This window comes from Biomphalaria glabrata, chromosome 6 (assembly GCF_947242115.1).
Source record: "Biomphalaria glabrata chromosome 6, xgBioGlab47.1, whole genome shotgun sequence".
Taxonomy (NCBI): domain Eukaryota; kingdom Metazoa; phylum Mollusca; class Gastropoda; family Planorbidae; genus Biomphalaria; species Biomphalaria glabrata.
Window position 1 is genome coordinate 2,393,050 of NC_074716.1, and position 27,930 is coordinate 2,420,979.

A 27,930-nucleotide genomic window follows, 5' to 3' on the forward strand; every position below is an offset into this window, starting at 1 on the left:
AGGTGACTACATAATGAGGAGAGCAATGAACCAGACTTTAATGTATTCCATAGCATGAACTGAATCGAATGACAGACTTTGCAGATGACTTGCACTAGTGACTACTTCATGCTCTAGGTTCACATTAAATATTACAAAGTACAACTAGGTGACTATTTTACCTAACTTCATCATTTATTGTTCATGTTTTGTGAAAATGTCTTGTCTGCATGGGCAGGGTGACAAAATCAGCTCATGGCATTGCCATACGATCCAAAAATTGTGTGTCATACGATGTGCAACTATTAATACTCCCCCTCATAAGTTGGGTCATGCAATGAAAACATGAATGCAAAGTTTGGTTTACTTTACATTTGGTAAATCTATGATAGTAGTGCAGTATGCTCGCTGGACTGTCATTCGATTGGCAGGATGGTCCAGGCTTCAAACCCTGCCCACTCTCATCCCGTGTCGTCCTGCAGGAGGCGTGGACTAGGAAGTAGATTATCAACTCTGAAGGAACATCCGAAACATGTCTAACATTTTTTACCACTTCAGGCAATAAAAACCTTGCAGAACTAAAAATAATAGAAATAAATCTAAAGATTGTGTCCCAAAGATAAGTTTGAATTTCAACTCAATTACAAAGCTTCATGTAAATTATGTCTCCTGATATTTTGTTAACTCTTTTTTTTTCTTCTATGCCCTGTCTTAACAATATGTTTTCACTTCTGCTTCAACAAGTCATGTGACCTTTGATTTGTCTCAGGGGTTACTTTCTTCAACCATAAGGTATACCAATTGTATGAAAACCCACCAATAGTGGCGGAAATTAAAATAGAACAGACTGCATTGGGCAGGACACCTCAAAAGAATGTCGGACACTAGTGGAGCGAAATGGCAATACCAAAGGGAAGACCACAAATGCAATGGATTGACAAAATGGAGTCAGATCTACAACAACTTGGGGGTTCAGGCATGGAAAGAGAAAGTTCTGGAGAGATCTGCATGGAGGGATGTGCTATGGCAGGACAGAGCTGTAGCGCCACTGGGATGGAGGGGGTGACTTTCTTTAATCTTAGAAAAGTGTTTGTTTGGGGTGGGCGGAGGGGGCAAAGGTCGCCCTAATTGGAAGTACTTTCAAGTGTAACGATCCAGACTTAAAACTTTTAACACTAAACAATGTGTCTCTGGAGGCGCGGTGGCTGAGCGGTAAAGTGCTTGGCTTCTGAACTGGGGACCGGGGTTCGAATCCTGGTGAAGACTGGGATTTTTAATTTCGGAATCTTCGGGATACTCTGAGTCCACCCAGCTCTAATGGGTACCTGACATTAGTTAGGGAAAAGTAAATGCGGTTGGTCATTGTGCTTGCCACATGACACCCTTGTTAACAGTAGGCCACAGAAACAGATGACCTTTACATCATCTGCCCTATAGACCACAAGGTCTGAAAGGGGAACTTTACTTTTTACTTAATGTGTCTCTACTCAAGTAGAACAGAAAACACAAACTCACTTCATATTTATTCCTGAAACTAAATTTTTTAAAATGCCAATTAATTCATAATAAAAATTCAAGAACATTCTTTATCTGGCAGACCAAAAAAAAAACACAAATACAATAGTTAATTAAAATTTAGATTCCAGATATGAATACAATACATCTATATCTTTAAAAATTCATATTTTTTTCTGTAGCCACTACTGAGCTTTGAGACAGTTATCTAAAACTATGCCATTTTAATACTTATAGATACAAATAATGAATACTAAGAATAAGAATGAAAGAAATAATAACTTTAAGACTTAAGCAGACATCTTACAATGGGTTCTAGGATGAAACATTCTGTCCACTGACAAACCATGTCAGCCATCCCCCTTTTGGTCTTCCAACTTCATCAATAGAATATGTCAGGTCAATTTCCTATATTATAAGTGTGTATAATATGATGTGACTTTCAGTTGGATCCAAGTCTAGAATCTATTTGTTGTTCTTGGTTTAGTCTCTTGAATTTGCATAATTTGACTGGGGACAATTTTTTGGTTTGTTTCTCGAGTTGTTTTGTTATCAAGTCTTTGTTGTCAATTCTAACCAACACAAATACACTTCCCAAACAAAGAAACTAGGTCAGTGTCACTGGGTCAGTGTTACAAAGTCTACTGATTTATGCCACTGCGTCTATTCAACATATAAATGTCATAACAAACTAATGTTACGGAGCTCAAGCTTCTATGTCATTGACATAATGATAAAACAACCAACCATCAATGTAGTCATAATATAAAGTTGTGATCAAGTCCAAAGATCAAGGCAAAGTTTTCATGTTTAGAAAGACCCAGCTGTGTTCTACATATTTGGCCACACCTGATGTAGATCAAAGCTTAACAAGGGGAGGGGGGGGGGGAATTTAATTTTTCTTGTTGTCCTGTGAAGTTTTAGCAGCAAATTTTTGGGTCTTTGTTTCTGCAGCAGTATTGGAAAGAGTTATGTAGCAGTTATAGTCATGTCATTATATTGATGTCATAACAGCGACAATAAGTTAATATCACATCTAAGTTCTTGTCGCCATTGTCAATGTGCCAATGTGATGATTTCAATACTACACTCACTTATGTCTGTCCTTGTCACCCTGACAGTATCCTTAGGACAATGTCCGTATGATTTTATTTTTCCTTTTTTGTCACTATGTCAGTTCTAATTATCTTAAATGTCAGCACAAAAAGTTTCAGTACAGTCAGTCTGGTCAGTACAAATGGATATGTCATCAGAAATGTCAACACAAATAAGATTGTCAATGTCAGAAGAATTGTACTGGCATGGAGAATCAGCCACACGGTCAGATACATTGGCAGATGTAGATCTTTCCTGGCTTATATTTTGTGTCCCAGAAATTGATTCATTCATCATTTTTTGTATGTCAGTGATTGTGGATTGATTAGTGCTATCAGGTTTGTCAGTAATTGTAGATTGATTAGTGCTATCAGGTTTGTCAGTAATTGTATATTGGTTAGTGCTGTCAGGTTTGTCAGTAATTGTAGACTGATTAGTGCTGTCAGGTTTGTCAGTGATTGTAGACTGATTAGTGCTGTCAGGTTTGTCAGTGATGGTAGATTGATTAGTGCTGTCAGGTTTGTCAGTTATTGTAGATTGATTAGTGTTATCAGGTTTGTCAGTGACTGTAGATTGATTAGTGCTGTTAGGTTTGTCAGTAATTGTAGATTGATTAGTGATCTCAGCTTTGTCAGTAATTGTAGATTGATTAGTGATGTCAACTTTGTCAGTAATTGTAGATTGGTTAGTGCTGTCAGATTTGTCAATTATAGTTGATAGAATAGTGTTGTCAGCAGTTGTTTGCTGTTTCAAATCCACATTGTTTGTTTTGTTTTTTCCTGTGTTTACAAGTGGATGAATGTGACCTAATTCATCAGTATTTGTTGACTGGTTTGTACCATCAATTTTGTCAGTATTTGTTGACTGGTTGGTACCATCAATTTTGTCAGTATTTGTTGACTGGTTGGTACCATCAATTTTGTCAGTATTTGTTGACTGGTTAGTACCATCAATTTTGTCAGTATTTGTTGACTGGTTGGTACCATCGATTTTGTCAGTATTTGTTGACTGGTTGGTACCATCAATTTTGTCAGTACTTGTTGACTGGTTGGTACCATCAATGTTTGTTGTCCAATTAATTCTATCAGTGTTTGTAGCCTGATTACTGCTAACCGTGTTTGTAGCTTGATTAGTACTATCAGTGTTTGTAGCTTGATTAGTGCTAAGAGTATTTGTAGCTTGATTACTGCTATCTGTGTTTGTAGCTTGATTAGTGCTAACAGTATTTGTACCTTGATTAGAGCTATCAGTGTTTGTAGCTTGATTAGTGCTAACAGTGTTTGTAGCTTGATTAGTGCTTAGAGTATTTGTTGCCTGGTTGGTGGTTACACTATTGTCATCCCGCTGATATGGGGCTATTTCATCTGTGCACGCAGATCTATTGCTTCTCTCCAAGTGACCCGTCTCAATAGTAGTGTGACTGCTAGCTGATTGGTGATTGTCAATGGCTGTATCGTCAGTGCTGGATGTCAGAGTCTCTGAAGAGTCCCGTGCTGTGAAGTATTCCCAAGCGTCAGACCTGTTAGAATGAGCAGCTTTGTTCTTGTCAGTCTCAGAGACTGAAGAGCTAGAGGACTGTGTTGAGCTCATCAGTAAGTCTGAGATGGTAAATCCAAGAGTACTATCAGAATCTCTACTACCGCTTGAAGTATTCGTGGATTTGTCAGTGCTAGACGTGCTGGATGACTTACTGTCACTCTGGGGTAGGACGTTACAGCATTCAGTACTCTGGAAAATGCACTCAGAGCTATCACTGCTAGTTGATTGGGTAATGCTATCAACACCAACTGGTTTTTCAGTGTTTGTTGAACGGTTCAAGCTGTCCGGTTTATCTGTGTTTGTCGTCTGATTTGAGCTGGCAGGGCTGTCGGTGTTTGTTGTCTGATTCGAGCTCTCTGGTTTTTCAGTGTTCGTAGACTGGTCAGAGCTTCCTTGTTTATCACTTCCGGACGACTGGTTATTGCTGTCAGACGTGTCACTGCAGGAGACCGCAGCCACAGGACAGGAAGATTGTCCGGAGAAAAGAGAATCGTCAAAAAATGCAGACAAATGCTCACGAAGAGCATTTTCCCCAAACTCCGACTCCTCCTCCGACTCATAGTCCGACTCCTCTTCGTCGTCAGATTTCTCGACTCTCCATGCGGCAGCTCCACACGGAGAGTCAAAGTCCGGCTCATCATTTTCAGCGCAGTTTTTCCCTTTGGTGGATTTATCGGAGCAACCTGTCCCACAGCCTCTCTGGGTGCAGCCATTGGAGGTTCTCAAGTCAGTGGACTTGTCAGTCTCCTCTGGTGAGCTTCTTTCCTTTGATTTCAGCTCCTCTTCCCACTAGAAAAACAAACGAAAATTTCATTCAATTTTCATTCAAAATTTCCAAGTGTAAATGAATCAATCAACACTATTACAATTACAGAACAAACTGTAAACAAATCCCTCAAAACTATATTAAAGTACAAAAAGGAAATGGTTTTAGACATGAACAGAAAAATAGTGTCCAATTAAAAGAATATTTCAGGCGCATCCATTAATTAACTCTTTCTCTCCGTAATTATTTTTCACGTTCTTTCGGAATTATTCAATATGCTCAAATGTATTTCAATATCCTGTTATGATAAAAACTTCAATATTTGTTTGTCTGTGATCAGAAAATGTAATATTTGGTATAGAAGTAAAACAGAATGCACATGATTTTTTAGATAAGACAAATGTTTATAAAACCAAAATAAAAGTTTATTTTGGATAACGGAATAAAGAAATAAAAACATACCTACTTTTTAGAACTAGATCTAGGCAATATTTTAACCCAAATTGAACTCAAAGTATTTTTTAATGATAGTTATTCATATTTTCACAAAACTTAATGCATGACATATACATAAAATATTTAAATTAATTGTCTTGAGCTTACTATCCCATGTTATCACTATGTGAAAAATTCAAGCTTTAAAAAATCATTTTTGGTAAAATCAAAATGAGAATGAAAAAAAAACAAATCCATGTTTTCCAAAGGAAACTATTCAAGATGAAATGCTTAGCAATTAAAAACATTTTGGGAGGAAAGAAAAGAAAACAACTGACTTTTTAAGCATCAACCATATTATTATAATCGCTTAGGCTGAAAGAATGTGGCCAAATCAACGATATCGTCGATTAGGGGAGAAAGAGTTAACAAATTTTAATTTTCCGGCCCCAAACGTGAGCCACAGCCAAATTTTGAGCCAAACAATAATTCAAAAAGAGTGGAAATAGAATTCAGTATGCAGATCCACTTTGACAACACACAGAGATAAAATCTGGCTCACTTGCAGACTTATTTTAAAATCAACAAAACATTTTGCAATCACTTAGATCTACTTACTTTTCTTCTTTCTTTGTTGATTTTTCCAATGCCAAGTCTGAAATAAAAAAAAAAAAAAGTTACTAATTAGTTGGTTTTTTATTGGTCAGTCATATCACTTCCAAATGCCAATCTGGCAAGTTGGGGAATGTCTGTAAAATGCACCTTATTTGTAGCTAAACATAACCAGCTCTTCATCAATTCATGTATGGCTATAAGGTGAACAACCCAACAACATATTAGGTATATAAGGCAAGTAAAGAGATAAAGCCATGTAACTTCCAGAAGACAGTAGCAGCACAAAAACATTTGATAATCGATTATGGTCTTATTAACATCCTGCTGGTACTGACCTTTTTGTGATTGACTGTCATTCTGACCTCTCTATGGCTCAATGAGTGAAACCAAAATGTATAGGTTTATATAATGTAAATATTACGTAAGGCTCAAGTGATTGCAACTAAGATGTACAGGTAAATATAATGCAAATATTCTGTACGGCTCAAGTGCTTGCAACTAAGATGTACAGGTAAATATAATGCAAATATTCTGTACGGCTCAAGTGATTGCAACTATGATGTACAGGTAAATATAATGCAAATATTACGTAAGGCTCAAGTGATTGCAACTAAGATGTACAGGTAAATATAATGCAAATATTCTGTAAGTCTCAAGTGATTGCAACTAAGATGTACAGGTAAATATAATGCAAATATTCTGTATGGCTCAAGTGATTGCAACTAAGATGTACAGGTAAATATAATGCAAATATTCTGTAAGGCTCAAGTGATTGCAACTAAGATGTACAGGTAAATATAATGCAAATATTCTGTACGGCTCAAGTGATTGCAACTAAGATGTACAGGTAAATATAATGCAAATATTCTGTACGGCTCAAGTGATTGCAACTAAGATGTACAGGTAAATATAATGCAAATATTCTGTAAGGCTCAAGTGATTGCAACTAAGATGTACAGGTAAATATAATGCAAATATTCTGTACGGCTCAAGTGATTGCAACTAAGATGTACAGGTAAATATAATGCAAATATTCTGTACGGCTCAAGTGATTGCAACTATGATGTACAGGTAAATATAATGCAAATATTCTGTACGGCTCAAGTGATTGCAACTAAGATGTACAGGTAAATATAATGCAAATATTCTGTACGGCTCAAGTGATTGCAACTATGATGTACAGGTAAATATAATGCAAATATTCTGTACGGCTCAAGTGATTGCAACTAAGATGTACAGGTAAATATAATGCAAATATTCTGTAAGGCTCAAGTGATTGCAACTAAGATGTACAGGTAAATATAATGCAACTATTCTGTAAGGCTCAAGTGATTGCAACTAAGATGTACAGGTAAATATAATGCAAATATTCTGTACGGCTCAAGTGATTGCAACTAAAATATATAGATGATATAATTCAAATTATCACAGCCAGATGTAAATAAAAGCAGGAAATTCTTTCCCATAATGGCTTCTGATTTTATTCCTTTTTTTAAAGTATTCCTTCCCCCCCCCTCCAGCCCATATAAGGACTTGCTGGTTGTTGAGGAAAGACATTAGATGTGTGTGTGTGTGTGCTATATAACTCTCTCAGGACAGTAGTCACTGAAGAAGAAGAGTTTGTTTTAAAGTCATTCTGAGAATCTTGGTTCACACAAAACTTTTGAGTCAGCATACTATTATTACAGTGGAGAGAGTCAGAATTCTACAATTCTAGCCCCGACTATTCCATTACCTAGGTCTGCCCTTGTTTAAACCTTCCAACATGACGCAGGCCTTGCAGATGTCATTGCTGGAGACAAAGTTACATCTCTGACACACCGCTGTGGAAACACAAGGAATATATTGAAATACAACTATTTGCTTTTCACAAATTATCGTACATTTGTTTTTTAATGCTTTTGGAGGTAAAGGCGGCAGATATTTTTTTAAAAATTAATTTTTGCTTTGTTATATGTCTTTAATTTAAAAAAAAAAAAAAAAAAAAAAAAAAAAAAAAAAAAATGAGGAGGAAGAATTTAAACACAAAATTGACAATAAAAAAAGGGTCAACTTTGCTTGCATAAATAAATGTACATTGCATACAAACCAGACCATTCAATCTGACACACGCAAAATTAACTCACTTTGAGTTGGCATCTTCACTTCCGTCTTTACGCTCATACATTCCCCGCTGTGAATAATATCTGAAACAACAAGTTGAGTGACATTTCATCCCAGCAGATATTGCAAGTCAAAAAATAATAATTTATAAAAGGATTGCCTAAAAAATGTTAATCTTTTGTTTTTTTATTTAAACAAGAAAAAGAAGTTTCAGAACAATAAAAGTTTCTTTAAAAGAATTCAAAGCTAAGAAATAATTGTGATCAGAATAGAAGTTATATAACCATTCAAAATACTTTGTATTTTGTTGATACCAACCTCAATGATATTACGACTTACCAATGATAGAACTGGGTCGAATTTTTTCTAAATCTTTTATGTAAGTTCTGGCAAAGCCTCTAAAAAAGAAAAGAAAAAATGTTTGAGTGGAAATGTACACAACAGATTGACGCTGGTAAGGACTCACATCAGTCACTATATTCACATCATTCACTATATTCATTCACATAATTCACTATATTCATTCACATCATTCACTATATTCACATCATTCACTATATTCATTCACATCATTCACTATATTCACATCATCCATTACAGAACAACAAAGTGTACAGAGCAAGACTTACCTGTACGCATTGGGAGAGTAAATACACTCAGTGGAGAAGTAATCCAACTTTTTAAAGTAAGCATACCTGGAAGAGCATCAATACAAACTTGAAAAAAGATCATTTAGTTGACCCAATGAATCAAGTACAAAACATCTTTAATAGAGTACACAACATCTTTAATAGAGTATAGAACATTTTTAATGGAAGTCAAAGCAGCTTCATTTACTTTCTTAAATTATTTTGGCCCCTAATTGGAGGAAAACATAACAGCATTGATTTCATTGGGAAGCGTGGTCAAGAGGCTAAGTACGCTTGAACTTAGGCTTGGCTACCTATGAAGGGGGCTCAAGGTTTGACACCTGACTCGAGCAGAGTTGTATTTACTGAGTGCCTAAAGGCAGCTCGGGAAACCATTTCCCAGATACCCCCTCCACCCCACAAATGAGATTGGACCATAGCGCCCTGAGCATGCTATATGCATGAAAGTAGTGCTATATAAAATCTATAATTATTATTATTATTTGATTTTCAATTAAGATTTGAATTGGTTACCAAGTGTACATAAAGATACTAGGCTTCATTAATAATAACTAAAAGTAAGAATAAGAACTAACTAGATTAATGTAGTCATACTTATGGTTTGAAACGTCTTATTGGAAGAAATGTTTCTAATGTATGAGATAATAGGTTGAAACAATTGTTCATAACTAGTACAACATTTTACAATACAACTTACATATCAACACTAGAACATGACCATTTCAACACACATATCAACATTACAGCTTGACCATTGCAACACAGACATATCCACACTAGAGCCTGGCCATTACAACACATTACAATTTTACTATTACAATACACATATCAACACTAGAACGTGACCATGACAACACACATATCAACACTAGAATGTGACCATGACAACACACATATCAACACTAGAATGTGACCATGACAACACACATATCAACACTAGAACAACATTAGAACTTACATGACTATTTCTTTCTCATAGGTGTATTTGAAAGGCTTACATCGAGGGAGACAACCTTCAGCACCCTGAAAAAATAATTAAAGGGTTGCTTCCCTTAGTTCTAGAACTTTTTTGCATTACTAACTAAAATACCAATGCCAGCAGCGGAATATTTGGTACAATGTTTTCGAGTCATACAAATTTACAAATTATTCTTTCTATTAGTACTTACTGTCATAATAGCAGTACAACGTTTTAATCTGGCTATGTCTCCACGCAACACTGGCAAATAAACAATGAATACATTGTTAGCAATAAGAACTCTTTATACACAAATTACAATTTTGCTTAGCACACATAGTAAAACATTCACTCTGCACCCAGGACATTCACTCTGCATACAAGCAGGACATTTACTCCGCATACTGTATATTAACTCTGCATCCAAGGACTTTCACTCTAAACAAAGGACATTAACTTTATAAACAAATATTTGGTGCAGAAGAGGCGTGGTAACGCAATTGTCTCAAGTTTGAATCCTCCCAATGAGGACTGGGGGTTTTGGACTACAGGATTTTCAGGAGAATTTTCAGGACACACCAAGTCCCACCAAACTCGAATGGGCACCTGATATTGGTCGAGGGAAGCGAAGGTGGTTGGTTGTGGTGCTGACCACATGATACTCTTGCAAAACCGTTGGCCATAGAACAGCGGTTCTCAACCTTTTACGTTGGGCGACCCCTTTTTACTATCCCCCACTCTGCCGCGACCCCCCCCACACACACACACATACAGCAATAGAAGAATAGACAATAACAATCCATATTTTCGATGGTCTTTGGCGACCCCTGGCAAATGGTCAGTCGGCCCCCAAGTGGGCCGCGACCCACAGGTTGAGAAACCCTGCCATAGAAGCAGATGACCTTCACATCATCTACCCCCCCCCCCAAAGATCACAAAGTCTGACCTTCCCTCTGCACACAGTAACAAAACATTGACTTGAAGTTTAGGGTCAAAGATCATACTTACCATTCATGATGACCGTCTCGGCAATGTCGTCAGCATTATGACCTGAAACACAATGTTAGACAGACGTGAAGTAATTGACTTGACAATAAGATCAGCAAAAAAATGGTACTGGGGGTTAGTTTTTAAATTAAGTATCAATGGACTCATGTATCTCTTTTGTTGGTGATAAGGGAAACAACATCATATCGAATGTGCAATATGCCAGGACGAATTTGTACAAGTGCTCCTTCTTCCCTAATATCACTGGAGCATGGCATTTGAGTTCCCCGATTGGTCAGGAAAACCAAATGAGTGTAAGGATCTAATTAGCATGCAAGACTAGATCTAAGACACGTAGGGCTTAACTCTTTCTCTCCATAATTATTTACCACATTCTGGTGGAATCAACGTTGGTATCGTCAGTTAGGAGGGAAAGAGTTAACGCATCTTGTTTGGAAGGAACATCTGTAATTTATAAGTGAAGATAAATAAAGTAGGTCACAACATTTACAGTCGCTAGAGTTGTTCCAATGTCAAGGGCACACAGAAGCGTCAGGTCGTAAGGTCATCTCAAGATTATGAGTCTTACCTGTAACAATCTTATTGGCTCCAACTTTCATGGCTCCTCTGTCCAAAGCTTGTCGCCTAAAGACACCACAAAATGTACCTACAGAGAAACAAGTTGGAGGGACAGTGAGCAATCATTATTGTAGGCCTGACCTGCGACATGGCAACCTGTGGTCAGTAGAGACCAATAGGTCACGACACAGTTCAGTGTTCAGTCCTACTATAACGATAGATGGACTCATATATTTGTTCTATATATGTTATCTAACAATTGAGGGGAATTAATTAAATTTGTGAATTGTGTTCTTTGTTGGTGCTTAAATTTTAAATTAAAAGATTCTCATCATCACAAAACTGAAAAAGAAATTAATTACTGATTCATGCAAACAGTAAAAACCAATTATATAACACATTTTTGCCTCTCACTGTGTAATTTAGAGCATTCTTGTTAAGTCTGCCATCTAAAAAGTCAACAAACTTAGACTAAGACTGCTTTTTGATCCTAATTAGAAATGTAATTACAAGGACTCTTTTTTTTTTTTTCAGTTAAAAACAAGATTCCACGAAAGAGAACAAACACACATTCATTGAGTGACTACATACAGACATCTTCAACCTTTTCCTATTTACAAGTCAATGTGTAGCACTGAGACAGGAGTAAAGAACAAAAGAGTTTTTAAATTAAACTGGAGTTACTTTTACAATCACCATCAACAATTATTTAAATTCTTAAAACCAAGAAAAAGAAAATGAAACAAAAATATAATAGCAAAGGCTAAAATTGACCAAAACCACAGAATAGAACAATGAAAACATGAATGGAATCATTTTAGAGAGAATAGTGTAAGGTCTAACTGTACTTATAAACTTACAATTATTCTTCAGTCCAATCTGTTTCACGATGGCGTCCATCGTCCAGCCATACAGTTCCTAAGGGGAGACAATGAATAACTTTATCTTAGCAACAAATAAATCATCCAATATTTATGTCTCCTGATATTTCTTTGATCTTTACTTTAATCTCACACAAAGTCTATTCACAAAGTCTACTCACAAAGTCTATTCACAAAGTCTACTCACAAAGTCTATTCACAAAGTCTATTCACAAAGTCTATTCACAAAGTCTATGAACAAAGTCTATGAACAAAGTCTATTCATTGCAATATTTCAAAGATTTCTTTATGTTTATAAACATCAAAACTTAAAGGACTAAATCAGAAATATACTATTTTAAAATTCATAAAATAAAATAAATTTGACAATAAGTGGTATCCATTACCACATAGTAAAAAGAAAAAAAAAAAAAAAACTAATCATGAAAAGTAAATTGTTTCAGTATTTCTTACTAGATATGAAACTAGAAACTACTGCACTTTTTCTCACCTCATAAGAAACAATTGTTAAAGGGAGCTCATATTGTTGTTGGTTTCTCTTGACAGTCTGTGATAGCAAAAAAAAAAAGGTTTAGTTTAGGTTGATCATGGCTTGAAATATTGCTAATATTTATCTACAGACCTGAGTCAAGCTACTAGCTATTACAAAGTATACAGTTTAGAAATTTCATTTCAAACAGTTTATCTGGCAAATTTTCCCAACTGGCTTAAACATAAAAAAAAAAATATATAATTTATTTTAAAAAAAAATTATTCTGAAATGGTAAACAAACTTCATATTTCATTTTTACGAATTTTATAACAATTCTAAATTAATATAGATTTGTGTGAAACATTATAACACTTAAGTGAGAAAATTGAAAGTGATTCTTTTCTTTGCATTTTCAATTTTCCTTTTCATGTGACTGAGGGCCAGTTAGGGAATAATATTTTCATTATAAGCATGATGCTCCAACCAACTTAGCTAACTGGCCATACAACTAACGATCAAACATAAATATATAGATCTAGATCTATTAAAAACATTTAAATAGGTACAAAATAACTTGGACTAAATTCAGGAAGTGATCTTTCTGACATTTTCATTCAATGTGTTGTTGCACAACACAAGCTTATGTGGGAAATTTCAGCTCAATCAGAGAATGAAACAGTCAAAATATACATTTCAAATTTTGTGTATTATCAAGACAATGATACAAGTATACGCCTCTAGTAGAAATTGAAAAAACTGCTTAAAGAAAAACTGAGCACAAAGCTTTCCAAACTTTAAAAGTTAATATTTAAATTTAAAAAAAAAAAGGGGGATGAGGAATGGGGAATCATAAAATGTTTAACCTGACATTAAGATTTGATTTGATTTTAGGCACATCGGCACAATTTAGGCCATGTCGTCCCTCTGACTCTAAGAAGAAGTTTGCCATGACACAGCAACAGGTCAAACAAAAAAAACAGTATAATTTATCTAGACATTGCCTTATACAAATTTCCCGAAGGATCAACATCTCCTACCTCTAATGAATCATCTCGGTAGCCTGTGATGCCTTCATCCACTGACAGGAGAATCAAGTTCAGGCCATAGTTGTACCTTTCATTTAATATCTTCATCGTGTGAGCCAGGACAGTGGAGTCTGAAACACATTTTCTTAAGTCAGCTTTAAGTTAGCAGAGCAACTGGTCAACTTGAGTTTATAGAAATGTTTGACTACTCTTTATTTAAAAGTCTCGACATTATAAAGGTTTATAACCCAGCCACTCAACTACATTATTTTTTCCAAATGATTGCACATGTCACACAATCTCTCCCTTATAATACTGCTATGCCCTACATCATCCCTTCCTTATAATACTCCTATGCCCCACATCATCTCTCCCTTATAATACTCCTATGCCCCACATCATCTCTCCCTTATAATACTCCTATGCCCCACATCATCCCTCCCTTTTAATACTCCTATGCCCCACATCATCTCTCCCATATAATACTCCTATGCCCCACATCATCCCTCCCTTATAATACTCCTATGCCCCTCATCATTCTTCCCTTATAATACTCCTATGCCCCACATCATCCCTCCCTTTTAATACTCCTATGCCCCACATCATTCCTCCCTTATAATACTGATATGCCCCACATCATCCCTCCCTTATAATACTCCTATGCCCCTCATCATTCTTCCCTTATAATACTCCTATGCCCCACATCATCCCTCCCTTTTAATACTCCTATGCCCCACATCATTCCTCCCTTATAATACTCCTATGCCCCACACAATCCCTCCCTTATAATACTCATATGCCCCACATCATCCCTCCCTTATAATACTCCTATGCCCCTCATCATTCTTCCCTTATAATACTCCTATGCCCCACATCATCCCTCCCTTTTAATACTCCTATGCCCCACATCATTCCTCCCTTATAATACTGCTATGCCCCACATCATCCCTCCCTTATAATACTCATATGCCCCTCATCATTCTTCCCTTATAATACTCCTATGCCCCACATCATCCCTCCCTTTTAATACTCCTATGCCCCACATCATTCCTCCCTTATAATACTCCTATGCCCCACACAATCCCTCCCTTATAATACTCATATGCCCCACACAATCTCTCCCTTAATAATACTCCTATGCCCCACACAATCTCTCCCTTAATAATACTCCTATGCCCCACACAATCCCTCCTTTATAATACTCCTATGCCCCACACAATCCCTCCCTTATAATACTCCTATGCCCCACACTATAGTCCTCATGATAATCTGATGCCCCATAACTCTTTTCCAAATGATAGTCTAATGTCCACATTACCTTTTCCTCCAGATGCGCCTATGGCTACAGTTTCTCCAGGTGTGAACAAGTTGGCCGAGGTGATTGTGTAGTGAATCTCTTCTTCAAAGGCCCAGAAAAAACAATCTTTGCACATGGCATCTTCCTAGCGGAGAAAAATGTTTTTTTTAGTTTAATCAAAAGCAAGAACCTGAACTGTTTAAAATATAAATTCTAGGAACATTTTTTAAAAACAATTCTACATGACATTCTAGTCACAGATTATTTTATGTTTTAGTCACAGATTGTTTTATAACTCCAATATTGTGCCTTAAAATGGCGATTTCATACAAAAATGAAATTTGACTTTAAGAAGCAATATTTCTTTTTAAATGAATTTATAAAATTTAAAAAAAAAAGGAAAAACTTCACTGTGTACTAAACGAGATCATTCAATCATTTAGGCTATACAATCAATCATTTACCCTAAACAATCAGACTCTACAATAAATTAATCATACAATTATTTAGGCTATACAATCAGACCTTACAATCATTTAGGGTATACAATCAGACCATACAATCATTTAGGCCATGGTATCATCTCTCAATCAAAGCTAAATGTACTCAACTGTACATCAAGATGTGTAACACAATCATTGACACAAGAGCTAATTTCGTCAGATGCAGATATATACAGATGTTGTTCAAATTACGGAAGCAAAAAAAAATCTTGGGGAAAAGGGGGGGGGGCGCTAATGTCGTAATCTCACACCTCCCCCTTTTTTTTTTCCCGTAAAAAAAAATCACGATTTTTGAAAGATAGAGGGTGGTGGGGATCCGACCGGGAAGTTGGACCTGTGCAAAGTGAAAAACGTCTATAGAGGCAGTGTGGTAAAATGAGAGGCGGGCTAGTAACATTTAAGTGGAATGACAGAAGCTTATAATCAACCTTGAACTGGCAACGCTGGTGGAGCCTAGGGCACAGACATCATTGTTATCTGGGACTACTGTTTGGTTAAGTCCAGGTTCTAACTTTTGGCTACTTTTATCAGTTCAAGACGCTCGCTCGGTGTCGCTGCGTCACGTGACCTTCGCGCGAACAATAACTCCTTACACTGGAAATAAATGTCATTCCCCAGACTCCGGCCCATCCAAGGGGAGGGCATTCCTTTGAAAGGGACTTGAACCATCTCGATTACTCTCCCCCCGATTCGTCCATCCTTCACTGCCAAGATCATCAAGCTATTTGAAGGATTTTGTCGCGCCCACTTCAACTTTCCACCCACCCCCCAAACACACAGCAACAAAAAAACTCTAACCACATTGACCCCATGTGACCACAATATGGTTTAAAAAAAAAAAAAAAAGGGCACGGTATGTTCTTTGCCTTATGCGACACCCGAGTGAGTCTTTCATCGATGTGAAGAGTGTACAGTCTCAAATAAGTTCTTCCTGTGCTTCAATCAAAATGAGTCGAAAGCTGTAGTCTTCAAACTAATGCTGTTCCGACTGTTGGTCATGTGTGAGAAAAACAAAAAAAGATGGAAATCAAAAACCTTTCTAGAACTGACAACCAGAAAAAAAAAAATGTATAAATGTAGCCAATAACTCAACAGCATAAAGTTGTCCAATAAATTTTGACCGAATAAACTTTGACCAACGCTCAGTTTTCATCGAGAACGAGGCTATTTGCTAAAACCAAACCGTCTGGAGCGCGAGCGTATGAGCACTTATCGTCTGCACGTCCGGACAACAAAAAAATTGGTTTGGAGAGTACAACAATCCATTCAATTTAAACTGTGGAAATGATAATCTGTCAAAAGGAAGGCGACATACTGAAATTAAATCTCGTTAAAGTCTCTATCTCAGACTTGATTCCCTTTAGGCCCCCAAATCTCCCGATCTATGAAACTGACCAATGAGGTAGTTTCGAATCTCTTCTCAGTCACGTGGGTGTGTTGTTTACATTAATGACCTCATTGTAATTTAAACATGAAAATAGTCTATATCTATACATCTTTAAGTAATAAAAAGTATATGTTACAATAATTCAATAATTTTTATGGTTATTTAGTAGGACTACTAGATCTAGGCTAGCACTAAATCTAGATCTACATCTTATCATAGGAAGATATTGCCACTATTGCCATGTACAAGACCACAGTCACGTGACTTTTTATAAAGTGGGTCAGAGATTCGGAACTAAATGCACGATGAGTCCAGCACACTGATCATTAGAAACAAGACTTTAAACAAAAAATAAAGAAATAAACAACATGGTCGATAAAAAAAGGCGAATAGGGAGATAACTGTTACAACCATCACTGTGTAATCATGAGTTACCTGGTACAGCTTCCACAACAGTCTCCCCTGACATCGTTCGAATGACACGGGAAGGAGGAACGACCCCAAAATGTGAGTGGGGCAATTGTCTGTCCCGGACTACGCCACAAACGAGTCTCAAACGGTTGACGCTCAAATAACGCCTCAAGATGGATTAGACACGCCCTAACGGTATTAGTTTCCCTCCAAAGCCATTCTGCTCCCGAACTTTCTCCCCTTACTATCATTACAACAGATCCAGACGATCAAACAGGAGGACATAATTCGTAGGCATTCATAAAAATCTACATTTCCGGATTATCCCCCGTGTTTAGAACTCTTGGCGACAGCGGATGTGTCAAAAAAAATAATTCAGAATTGAAATAAACACAACCAAATCAATGCGCGCTTCTTACTGCTAATGCATTCATTTTAGCCCCAAAAAGGTCAAAAAATGAACGCTTCTATATTGATACAAATAAAATGCCGAGATAATTTGGTTCTTTTCAAACTTCTTATCTTGTATGATATAGACATAATTTCTTATCTTATCTTATATAATACAGACGTTACTTCAAAAAAAGAAGATGATTACGTCCTACGCGTCATGCATTCAGTCATGCATATTAACCAGTAACTTAAATTCTGCAAAGTCACTGGTTTTCCTGGCTGGCTCAGGCAACCCATTCCATGCTCTAATAGCACTAGGGAAGAAGGAGTAACACTATTCGACAAAGTCGACCCAGGGAAGATACTGGGCTGTGTCCGGGAGGTGGGGGTTAACTACGAAGATCTGATTTGTGAAATTGTGACCCTATAATATTTACATAATATTTTTACTAACTATTATTTTTTTACTACCTTTACTATTTTAACTGTGAATAGACCTTTTTTTAAAAAAAAAATGATTTAACTGTATGGAATTTAGCTCTTGTAAAGGAGAGTAATCCTTGAAGGATTACGGGCACTCATGGCCTAAATTGAGCCGATGTGCCAAAACTCAAAAACTCAAACTCTATGAAAGCAAGTTTCATCAAACTCCGAGTGATGGCTTGAGGATCACATCCAAACCTGTGTCTCGCGGACCTACACTGCTCGCTTGTTTTAAAGTAATGGCTATTCTATTGGTCCTTTTCGGGCGTTTCTTCAGAAATTAACATGATTTTCAAAGTAGGTCAGAGATACGGAACAACGCCATTAACTAAAGTTTTGGACGCTCTTTCATAAAGGTAGATGAGTAGGCCTAATCCAAGCCTCCTTCGGCACGGCAGTACTGGACACAAGTCAAGGGTCGAACTCGGGAACACCCGTGACGACAGTTCGAAGCACATACCACTCAACCAGACAGCTGGACATTAACTATGTGATTGGGGGGGGGGATGGAGAGAAATGTTTCTGACATGATGGGGGGTCGATAGATTCAACTCGACTGAGCTAAATATTAAAGGCACAATTTATTCAGGAGTCAAACTTGGAATTAATATTGTGAGTTTATTATCACGCGTCTCAAAACAACGGCTTTGACAAGGACAGAAATCTATTAATAGAAAAAATTAATTAATTACCAAAAGTTAATTTACTAATTGTTTTTAATTTTTAATTGATTCGTGTCTTGTCTATGCCAAAGAATAATTGTTTGAAGTTTCAATTTGCTTGTTTGTATGTAAAATGTTTGACATGTTTCGGATGTTCCTTCAGAGTTGAAGATAGTCTACTTCCTAGTCCCAACCTCCCGCAGGACGACACTTGGATGGGAGCGGGCAGGATTTGAACCCGAGACCATCGATAAACCCGAACGACAGTCCAGCGCGCAAACCGCACGACCAGCCATCCAATTTGATCCGAGAATGGGTGTGGGAGAAATAATGCGCACAAACTTTTTACCAGACAGAGTTGAGATAAGCTTTGTGAAAAGTGTCCATCAACTTCATTCGTATACTAGAGTCGCTTTCTGATTTTCATCTATGTAGGAAAAAAAAAAACTATAAATAGCCATCTTTTTGGTATTTCCGGTGAGCAGAATAAAGGTCACGTGGGAAATATTTTTTTCAAGCACACAACTTTTTTTTAATCACTGCAGACTGAAATTTTCGAATCGGATCTCTTCATTTGTAGCATTTTGCTTTTAGTTTGTTGATAACGTGGAAGTTTATTTGAGCGTCCTTGACATTGATTATGTTATTGTGTAATTCCCCAAGGAGTCTAGTAGCAGAAGTGAAAATAAAGAAATGCGTTACAAAAAAATTAAAATATCAAAAATTAAAAACTAAAACAACCGTGACCAGGTCAAGCAACGATTCAAACAACATTTGAAGCTCTAAATAACAATCAGGGCTCTGCCCAATCCGCTTTCTTCCTACACAAACACACACACACACTCACGCACGCACAAAAGCGACTCATTGGATCACAAAGGCGTTCTCCTTCAAGTCAAGTGTTTGGTGCACAAAATTTGATAGCGTCATAGCCCAGCCAAGTGTTGGTACACAGAACTTGATAGCGTCATAGCTCAGGGCAGTTTGTGAAACAACAGACGAGTTCATCTTGAACTGTGAAGACTTCATTTCGCAAAAACACGGGAAGTCAAAACACAAGCCAACAACACTGGCCAGCAATCGAGTGGTCATTTCGCCCCCTGGCCGTGTTGTGACAGGACACATGTCCATTTCCTCTACCCCCGCACAAGTGCTAGCTGACCCGTGAGCAGTTGGAGATTGTATTGGTCAATCTCTGTGTGACTAGTGCACTAACGACATTTACGACCCAGCTCTAAGGTAAACAACCCAACTGTTGTATCACAGATGCCCCCCCCCCCCATTATTTCCCAAAACTAAGACCATGACAATGAGAAACAAAAACATTTTAATTCGGACATTGGTCAGTGTTTCAAAAGAGTCAAAAGCTGTTTCCGCTGCAACAGATGCAAGCCACAATCTAGGGCTCTGTCCAAACGATGTATTTCAAGTGTCAAACGATAGCCCCCGCATGTAACGCTCCCTGTCCAGGAAATGTTGACATAATGCAGGTAACGGTCACGCTGACATGTGGGAGGAGGGAGGAGGGGGGGGATCTATTTCTGAGACAACACAACGTCGACCTAATCAAAACTATCCAAGGTCTGGATCCTCCCAGCGCCCGCCTTGCCCCTAGGGCTCAGAAACAGTTTCTTTCCGACTTCAAGGGGAAGTAAGCTCAAAGGTGCTCGGAGCATCATGGTTACTTCCCCTTTCACATCACTAGAGTTATTTAATAAGAAACCTAAATTGGTTTCACGCCACCTTTTTTAAATTTCAAACAGCGTAAGAAATGAAGTTATTCAAATGTATGTCCACCCAGACAAAAAACACAAACTGCCCAGAGAATAAGAGGCGACAACTGATTATCTGTTTGCTACAAAGTTGCCGGTGACAAATAACAATGGATCAGTTCTTTGTGGTTAGATCATATGTAACGACTGGTGGGAGGGTTATACAAATCTGTAATGATTGTTATAAAGGGGAGGGGGGGGGTATGGGGCTCTGAAGATTTTTAAGTAACAAACAAAAATTGACGAATAACAGCTAGCAAAAAAAGTTCAAAAATGTAAAATCACTGTGTAAACATTAAAATATATGTTTAAAAAAAGGCAATGCTTATACAAGGGGAAGAACCGCACAATTACTACAAGATTTAACCAATTGTCTTTTTCCAAAAATTGATTCATGTATTGTCTTGGACTAAGAATAATTGTGAAAAAATTTTCTATTCGTTCTAAGAGTGGGAATAGGGAGGAAAAGAAAAAAAAAAAAAAAAAGTCCTCCCAGAGATGGAGTGAGGTGTAGAGACCCGCACTAGTTTGAGTCTCATTAATGGAACACATCTGGTTTCATTCTTCTGTTTCCTACTTATTAAGAAATCCTGCATCATTGGATGGAGTGAACCAGAAGGGAAACTTTATTTTTTTAAAGTGTAAGCAAGCTTTATCAATCACTTTAAAGATGTCTGTGTAGATAACAACTATCTACTCATTATTCTCTAAGGCTGTTGAAATCTGATCCAAAAATTGGTGCGTGAAGAAAAGGAAACAGATTTTTTTCCATTGATGGAATCCACTCTGGAGCAGTTCTCTAGACTAGATCATTTAGTAGATCTTTTCCTAGGCCTGCATCTTGATTGACTAAATCATTTTTATATCACTTAAAAAAAAATAAAAAATAAACATATACATTTAAATAAAGTAGATCTGCATTGATTGCTTGAGTAAAGTAAAAGTAAAAGTAAAGTTCCCCTTTCAGACCTTGTGGTCCATAGGGCAGATGATGTAAAGGTCTGTTTCAGTGGCCTACGGTTAACAAGGTTGTCATGTGGCCAGCACAACGACCAACCGCCTTTACTTTTCCCTAACTAATGTTAGGTACCCATTAGAGCTGGGTGGACTCAGAGGCGCCAGAAGATCCCGAAATTAAAAAAATCCCAGTCTTCACCAGGATTCGAACCCCAGCCCCCGGTTCGGAAGCTAAGTGCTTTATGCTCAGAAAAAAAAAAAAGAAAGAAATATTAATATCTAGGTATGTGGCAGTACATGACTAAGCCCCCTCTCGATACAGAGCCAAAAAGTTGTAAGTCCTCAGTGTCAAGACTTCACCATTAATTATTATATGAAGAATTATTGGCCTCCTTCAGTCGTAGAACGACTATGGTTCATCTCACACACTTTCTCATGTGGAGCCCTATTTTGGAGAGACACTCCCGTCCACATATATTGCAGGTATATTGCTTAAGTGGTAGAGAAGCTGGCCATTTTCCGTGTGGCATGCTTTTCTTCAAGAATAGAGACCCCACGTTTTCTCGCTGTCTATAGCTTTCTTGGTCATTGTCTCTCTCCAACTAGTGCGGTCTAAGGCTATGTCTTTCCAATGGTCAGTATCAATTTTAAATCCTTTTTTATCACATCAACATAAAAAAAAAAAAAGCTTACATGTAATTGTCTTAATTAGTACGGATCAGTCATGTAATGAATTTTGTAACATATCTAGAACAACAATAAATCTGTGCGTTTAGAAATATTTTTATCCATTTGTTTTTGTACAATTTCATCCTTTTAGGTTTCTCAATGTGCTACGATCCTATCACTGGTCTGGACCAGTTGGGAAAATGGGGTTTCTGGGTGAATGTTACAGTGATTCTTTAAAAAAAAAAGTAGTACAACTTGAATTCGAACTCTGGGCTCAAGCTCAAGCAAGTGAGTAAGAGTTAAGAGAGTAGCTCGAGTCTAGATCTTATCTCTTATCTTATATCATACAGATGTTACTTCAAAAAAGAAGATGATTACGTCCTATGCTAGCTCAGGCAATCCATTCCATGCTCTAATAGTGCACTAGGGAAGAAGGAGCATTTGTACACATTTGTCCTAGCATATGGAAGGAGGAATGTGCCTCTATCTTTGTGTATTTCTGAGTATTTTATTATATATTTTGTATTTGAAGATTATGGTTCAGTGTTTTATGTATAATTGCTACTTTACTTTTGAGTCTTCTATCCTGAAGGCTTTCTAAATTTAGTGATTTTACTAAAGGTGTTACTCTAGTCAAATGTGAATATTTGTTATGAATCTCACTGCTCTATTTTGTCTGTTCCAGTTTCTTAATGTTTTCTTGAGTTAAAGGGTCCCAAACAGAGGATGCATATTTTGAAATTTTATTATTGACCTAACTAAGGTTAAATAACATTTTAGTTTTATTTTCTTTTTGATTTAAATATAAATTTCTTTTAATAAACCCTAATGCTTGGTTTGATTTTTTGATAGTTTCATCAATATGGGGATTCGATGACAGTTTTTCATTTATGATAGATCAAACACCTAGATCTATCATCTAACTCAGTGATTCCCAAAGTGGTCTATATACACCCCCAGTGGTCAACGAAGACCTCCAAGGGGTCTACGAAAGTGAAAAAGTAAATTGGGGGTCTATGAGATGTCCATGGGGGTCTATGATAGTGGATATCATTAAAGCAAGTCATGACTTTAATTTTCACATCCCGTTAATGTAACTATTTCAAACACGTATAAATGATTTGTACTTTAGTTATAAATATTTATCCCACTATTCAAATGTAAAATTGTATTTAATTTCAATTCTTATTTAAATATTTAATTTTGTCGACATGTAGTTAATGTTTAACAAAAAGAAATGTAGATTTTACAGCGTTGATTATTTATTTCCTTGTTAAATAAGTGGTTGTCTAAGTGCCTTCTTATGACCATATGAAACCAATTACACTGGATGATTATTTGAGACGATGCCACCCTGATAAAAAGATAAAGGTGTGAAAAAATTTCGAAAACTGAAAGATAAAGTTCAGAATAGACCCGCAAAATCTCTATTCAACATCTTATAGAAAAGATGGTGGTTTGTGAGCGTCTTACAAGATCTCTACCTATATCCAAATATGGAAAACACTACAAATAAAACATTGATTTTACCAGCCGTTGAAGCAGTTTTAAAAACTGTTTTACACAAACCTACATCTGATATTATGCAACAAATTTCTTTAAGCAGCATTACATTTTAAGGGCATGTCGGTGGAATGAGTATAAATAGCAGTAAAGCTGCTAACTGCCTAATGGTCTTCTGCTCCATATTGTTGCCTAGGGGTTGACCCACGAAACCTTTCCCGTGTTAGGGTGTGTATAGCTGCCAGGCAGCAGAGGTTTGAATTCTGTTTTCCTTTGGCTACGTGGGTTGCAAGCCAAGGCTAATGAGTTCCTCCCGCCCCAAGCTTACTGATTTAGGCGCCAGTAACTCAACTTTGACCCTTCTGTTAGTGAAAACAGTTTCCCGGACCGAATATTTGAGACAGACGTGAAAGATCACAAGAAATACATGAGAAACTGCTCTTTGCAATAACTTTTACAATGATACTTAAGGCAAATTAATTAATTAATATTTAATGTTTGACTACTTCACAGAACAACAAATTTCTAAATGAAACATATAATATCCGTAGTAACGAATGAGGAACATGCAAAAAAAAATTAAATTCTAGAGCGTTTTGGTGATTCCAGCAATACATATTTTAATTATTTTTAAATTGGTTTAAATTTGAATTTTATCAGCAAAAAAAAAGATATATATAGATCTCTCTTACTTTTAATGTAGATCAACTCTAGACTAGTTTTAAATTACTTTTAAATTTCATTCTTCGACTCACTACAGTTAGAAATAAGTTTAAAAAATGGAGTTATGAATCTGCAAAAATGCAATATATATGTAAGTTAACAGGTAAACAAGGGGTCTACCGAAAACCAGAAAACATGGCAAAAAGTTTGGGAACCACTGATCTAACTATTTTCTAACTCAAAGTATTTTTATTTTGCATTTTTAGTCTCAAGTCTATTTTATAATACTTAATTATCCATACAACATAGTTACGCGATATATCTAGTCATAGTATCATTATGATGATTATTATCATATTGAACATATTCATAACTGATAAAGTTGATAAAGAGTAAAAGACTAAAAAGACTAGATTTCTAGTTTAAACTAGATCTAGTTACGACTACTGTAGTAGATTATCATTATTTTTTGTCATTATAGTTATAAATACTTTAAAATACTACTCATTACTTAAATTACTACTCAAGTAAGACAAGTATTACTAGATTAGATCTACTAGATATGTGAAAATCCGTAAGACCGGAAGTTAAAAAATGGCATCAAATTTTGAGATCGTTTTTTTCTTACTTTCTGTACATAGGCCCTTAATTGAAATCGATTATGATTTTAAATCCATTGGAATCGTGGCTAAAAGAGGTGAATATGGATACATTTTATATTGAGGAACACTTTTTTCATGTGGACTTTAAAAAAAAAATGTGTATTTTCTTTTTAAAAAAAAAATGTGTATTTTCTTACTTTTTGTTTACTTGAAAGTATATGTATTTTTCTTTTTACTGATACTCATTTCAGGTTACGTTTTAGAACTTGATTTTTTTTTGTGCTAATAGAATATATATCTGGCCATATTTCTGCCAAGTTTTACGACGATACCATGCTCACTTTAATTGTTATCGATTATAATGTTGATGCATAAATTTGCACTGCTCCCTATGGGATTTTTAATTTTTTTGAAAACTAAACTATTTTAAGAATAAAAACTTGTATAGGCTAGTAGATATAGCAATTATGTATAGGTCTAAATAGATTTTAAAGAGTTTTTTTGGTCGCTTCTATTTTTATTTTATTTAAAAGCACATTAGAAAAAAATTGTTTCAGGCGATTTTGATCCCACTTTTTAAATATTTTGTTAATTTCTCCCATCACAACGCCGCCATTTTGTCCACACCCCTCAGACATTTCTTGTAGCTCTAGACCCGATATAATTTGTTTATTTTATCAATTTTTACATTCTAAACAAGTGAAGTTCATAAAATAAATGAAATCAGATTTGTGAGCTAGAAATTTACTTATAATACTAGATCTACTATTAAATTTCTTATTTAATAAGTAGATTTCTCCTCTACGAAACTCAATTCCAACTTTTTAACTTTTTGAGCGGGGGATGTGTCTCGCTGGCTTAGCGAGCGAGACGCTCTCATCTTCGTTGTTCCATGTCAACCAATGTTAGGTCAAAATGTTAGGTCAAAACGCCACCAAAAAAATCATTAACTTACATTCATAATTTATACACCATTGGAAAGTTCTTCAAAGTATTGTAATAATGTACTAACGAAAAATTGTTTTTTCAAAGATAATTTTTTTATTTCACATCCCTAGAATTAGAATGCCTAGATCTACATCTAGTCTAGATTCTAGTACTAATCTAGTACTACAATCATGAAGTAGTAGATCTAGTGACTAGTCACACTTAGCACTAGACTCTAGTCACTCTAGACTAGTGACATCACAATGATTCACAATCACAATCCTAATAGGATTCCTATATATCAAGCCCAATCTACTTAATTTAAATCTAGTCTCTAGAGTCTAAATTTCTAAAGTAAATGACTACACTGAGTACACACTAAATCAGTAAATCATCTAGATCTAAATATATCTGACTACGTCTATCATAATGATAATCTATGCCTCTACTAGCCTCTCAGCTCTGCCTCTTCCCTCTAGCTAGGCTCTAACCTAGCTCTAGTGTGGACTGTGGGGCTAGTCTATCATGGATTCATTCATCATAATCTTTAAATCTACTAATCTAGACCTAGATTAAGCAGCCTTAGCCTTAAATTCTAGAATTAATAACTTACTGTTTTAGGTCGTTTCAAAATAGCTTTTTTATCACATATTACACATTTCTGTGGCATGGTGCTTATTTATCGTAAGTGTAGCAAAAGGTTTAAAATTTCATTAAATAATTTTATGCGATGGCAGCTGCCATATTGTAACTCAGCTGAAAGTAAAACTACCTAGGATTGGATTGATTTTAACGTTAAGGACCAATCAAATATCTAGTTTTAAACTAATGGTAACTAGAATAGTTTCTAATAAAATGTAGTACAAATATTATAGGTCCATTTATTGAAACATTGAAATTACAAAATTTTATTTTGAAAACAATATTGCGATCGATGAACTTAGATCTAGATGCATGGGCGCAGCCTGGAGGTGGGGGGACTTGGTGGTTGTAGTTGTAGCTTTAGATTTTTAAAAACTAATCTTATTATAGACGATTTTCACGAAAACAGTATGAAATGAAAGTTTTTACTAAGTCTAAGAAGATGAAACAGCGTCACAGGCCTAATTACATTTTTTAAAAACATTGATAATGTATTTTTAATTTATTAATTTCCAAATATGTATTTAAAGCTAGAGTACATAAGCCCATAAAAAAAAAAAGATGCTTTTCTTTAGAAAAAAAAAAAAAGAGACCGCTCTTGCGCCCCCTTGTTCGCAACAAGAGATTGGAAAACGCTGGTTTATAAAATAGCCCCCCCCTCAACCCCGGCGAGAAAAATGAGGCCAACAAAGTTGTATTGATCAATATGCTATATAACCTTCTGATTACATAAATCAAAGACAGGAGACAGTCTCACTATTTTCTTATCTTATGTTATACAATACAGACGTTAATTCAAAAAAAAAAAAGATGATTACGTCCTACGCTTCATGCATTTAGTCATGCATGTTAACCGATGACTTAAATTCTGCCAAGGCACTAGTTTCCCTGGCTGACTCAGGCAACCCATTCCATGCTCTAATAGAACTAGGGAAGAAGGAGTATTTGTACAACTGTGGAGGACTGGGTTTCAAAACAGGCCCAGGCATGACCATTAGCTTGACAAACTATGTGTGGGGTATAGACGGGTCCATTTTTACAAAACCCGTGGTTTGTATTTACAAAATAAAGTCTGTAAAGAACTTAAATCAGAAGCAATGGCCAGCCACGTTTATGGGTCGCTGCCCAAATGCCCACGTAGCCAGTGCGCTCCTACTTACCAACTACGTTAGATCAACGAGTCAGCTTATCAACTACGTTAGTTCAGCGAGTCAGCTTATCGACTACGTTAGTTCAACGAGTCAGCTTATCAACTACGTTAGTTCAGCGAGTCAGCTTATCAACTACGTTAGTTCAGCGAGTCAGCTTATCAACTACGTTAGTTCAGCGAGTCAGCTTATCAACTACGTTAGTTCAGCGAGTCAGCTTATCAACTACGTTAGTTCAACGAGTCAGCTTATCAACTACGTTAGTTCAGCGAGTCAGCTTATCAACTACGTTAGTTCAGCGAGTCAGCTTAT

The 27,930-nt window shown here is 36.3% G+C and overlaps 1 protein-coding gene across 1 annotated transcript; it reads right to left on the bottom strand.

The window, feature by feature from the left end:
- Positions 1-1,489: 1,489 nt before the first annotated feature.
- LOC106050515 (dentin sialophosphoprotein-like) lies at positions 1,490-26,599 on the bottom strand. Its single transcript, XM_056033196.1, has 15 exons — positions 26,442-26,599; positions 14,918-15,041; positions 13,612-13,730; positions 12,593-12,649; positions 12,082-12,139; positions 11,232-11,309; positions 10,664-10,705; positions 9,867-9,916; positions 9,656-9,720; positions 8,677-8,742; positions 8,387-8,445; positions 8,071-8,130; positions 7,680-7,767; positions 5,948-5,984; positions 1,490-4,917 (listed from the first exon to the last, which is right to left on the bottom strand). The coding sequence occupies exons 1-15, from the start codon at positions 26,496-26,498 to the stop codon at positions 2,683-2,685; spliced, it is 3,195 nt and encodes a 1,064-aa protein (XP_055889171.1). The 5' UTR covers positions 26,499-26,599; the 3' UTR covers positions 1,490-2,682.
- Between the last annotated feature and the right edge of the window lie 1,331 nt (positions 26,600-27,930).

Coding starts and splice junctions, on each gene's coding strand:
- LOC106050515 (XM_056033196.1), bottom strand. CDS start 26,498: ATGCCACAGAAATGTGTAATATGTGATAAAAAAGCTATTTTGAAACGA. Junction 12,650..13,611: donor ACCGAGATGATTCATTAGAG/GTAGGAGATGTT, acceptor TTGCTATCACAG/ACTGTCAAGAGAAACCAACA. Junction 4,918..5,947: donor TCAACAAAGAAAGAAGAAAA/GTAAGTAGATCT, acceptor TTGTTTTTCTAG/TGGGAAGAGGAGCTGAAATC.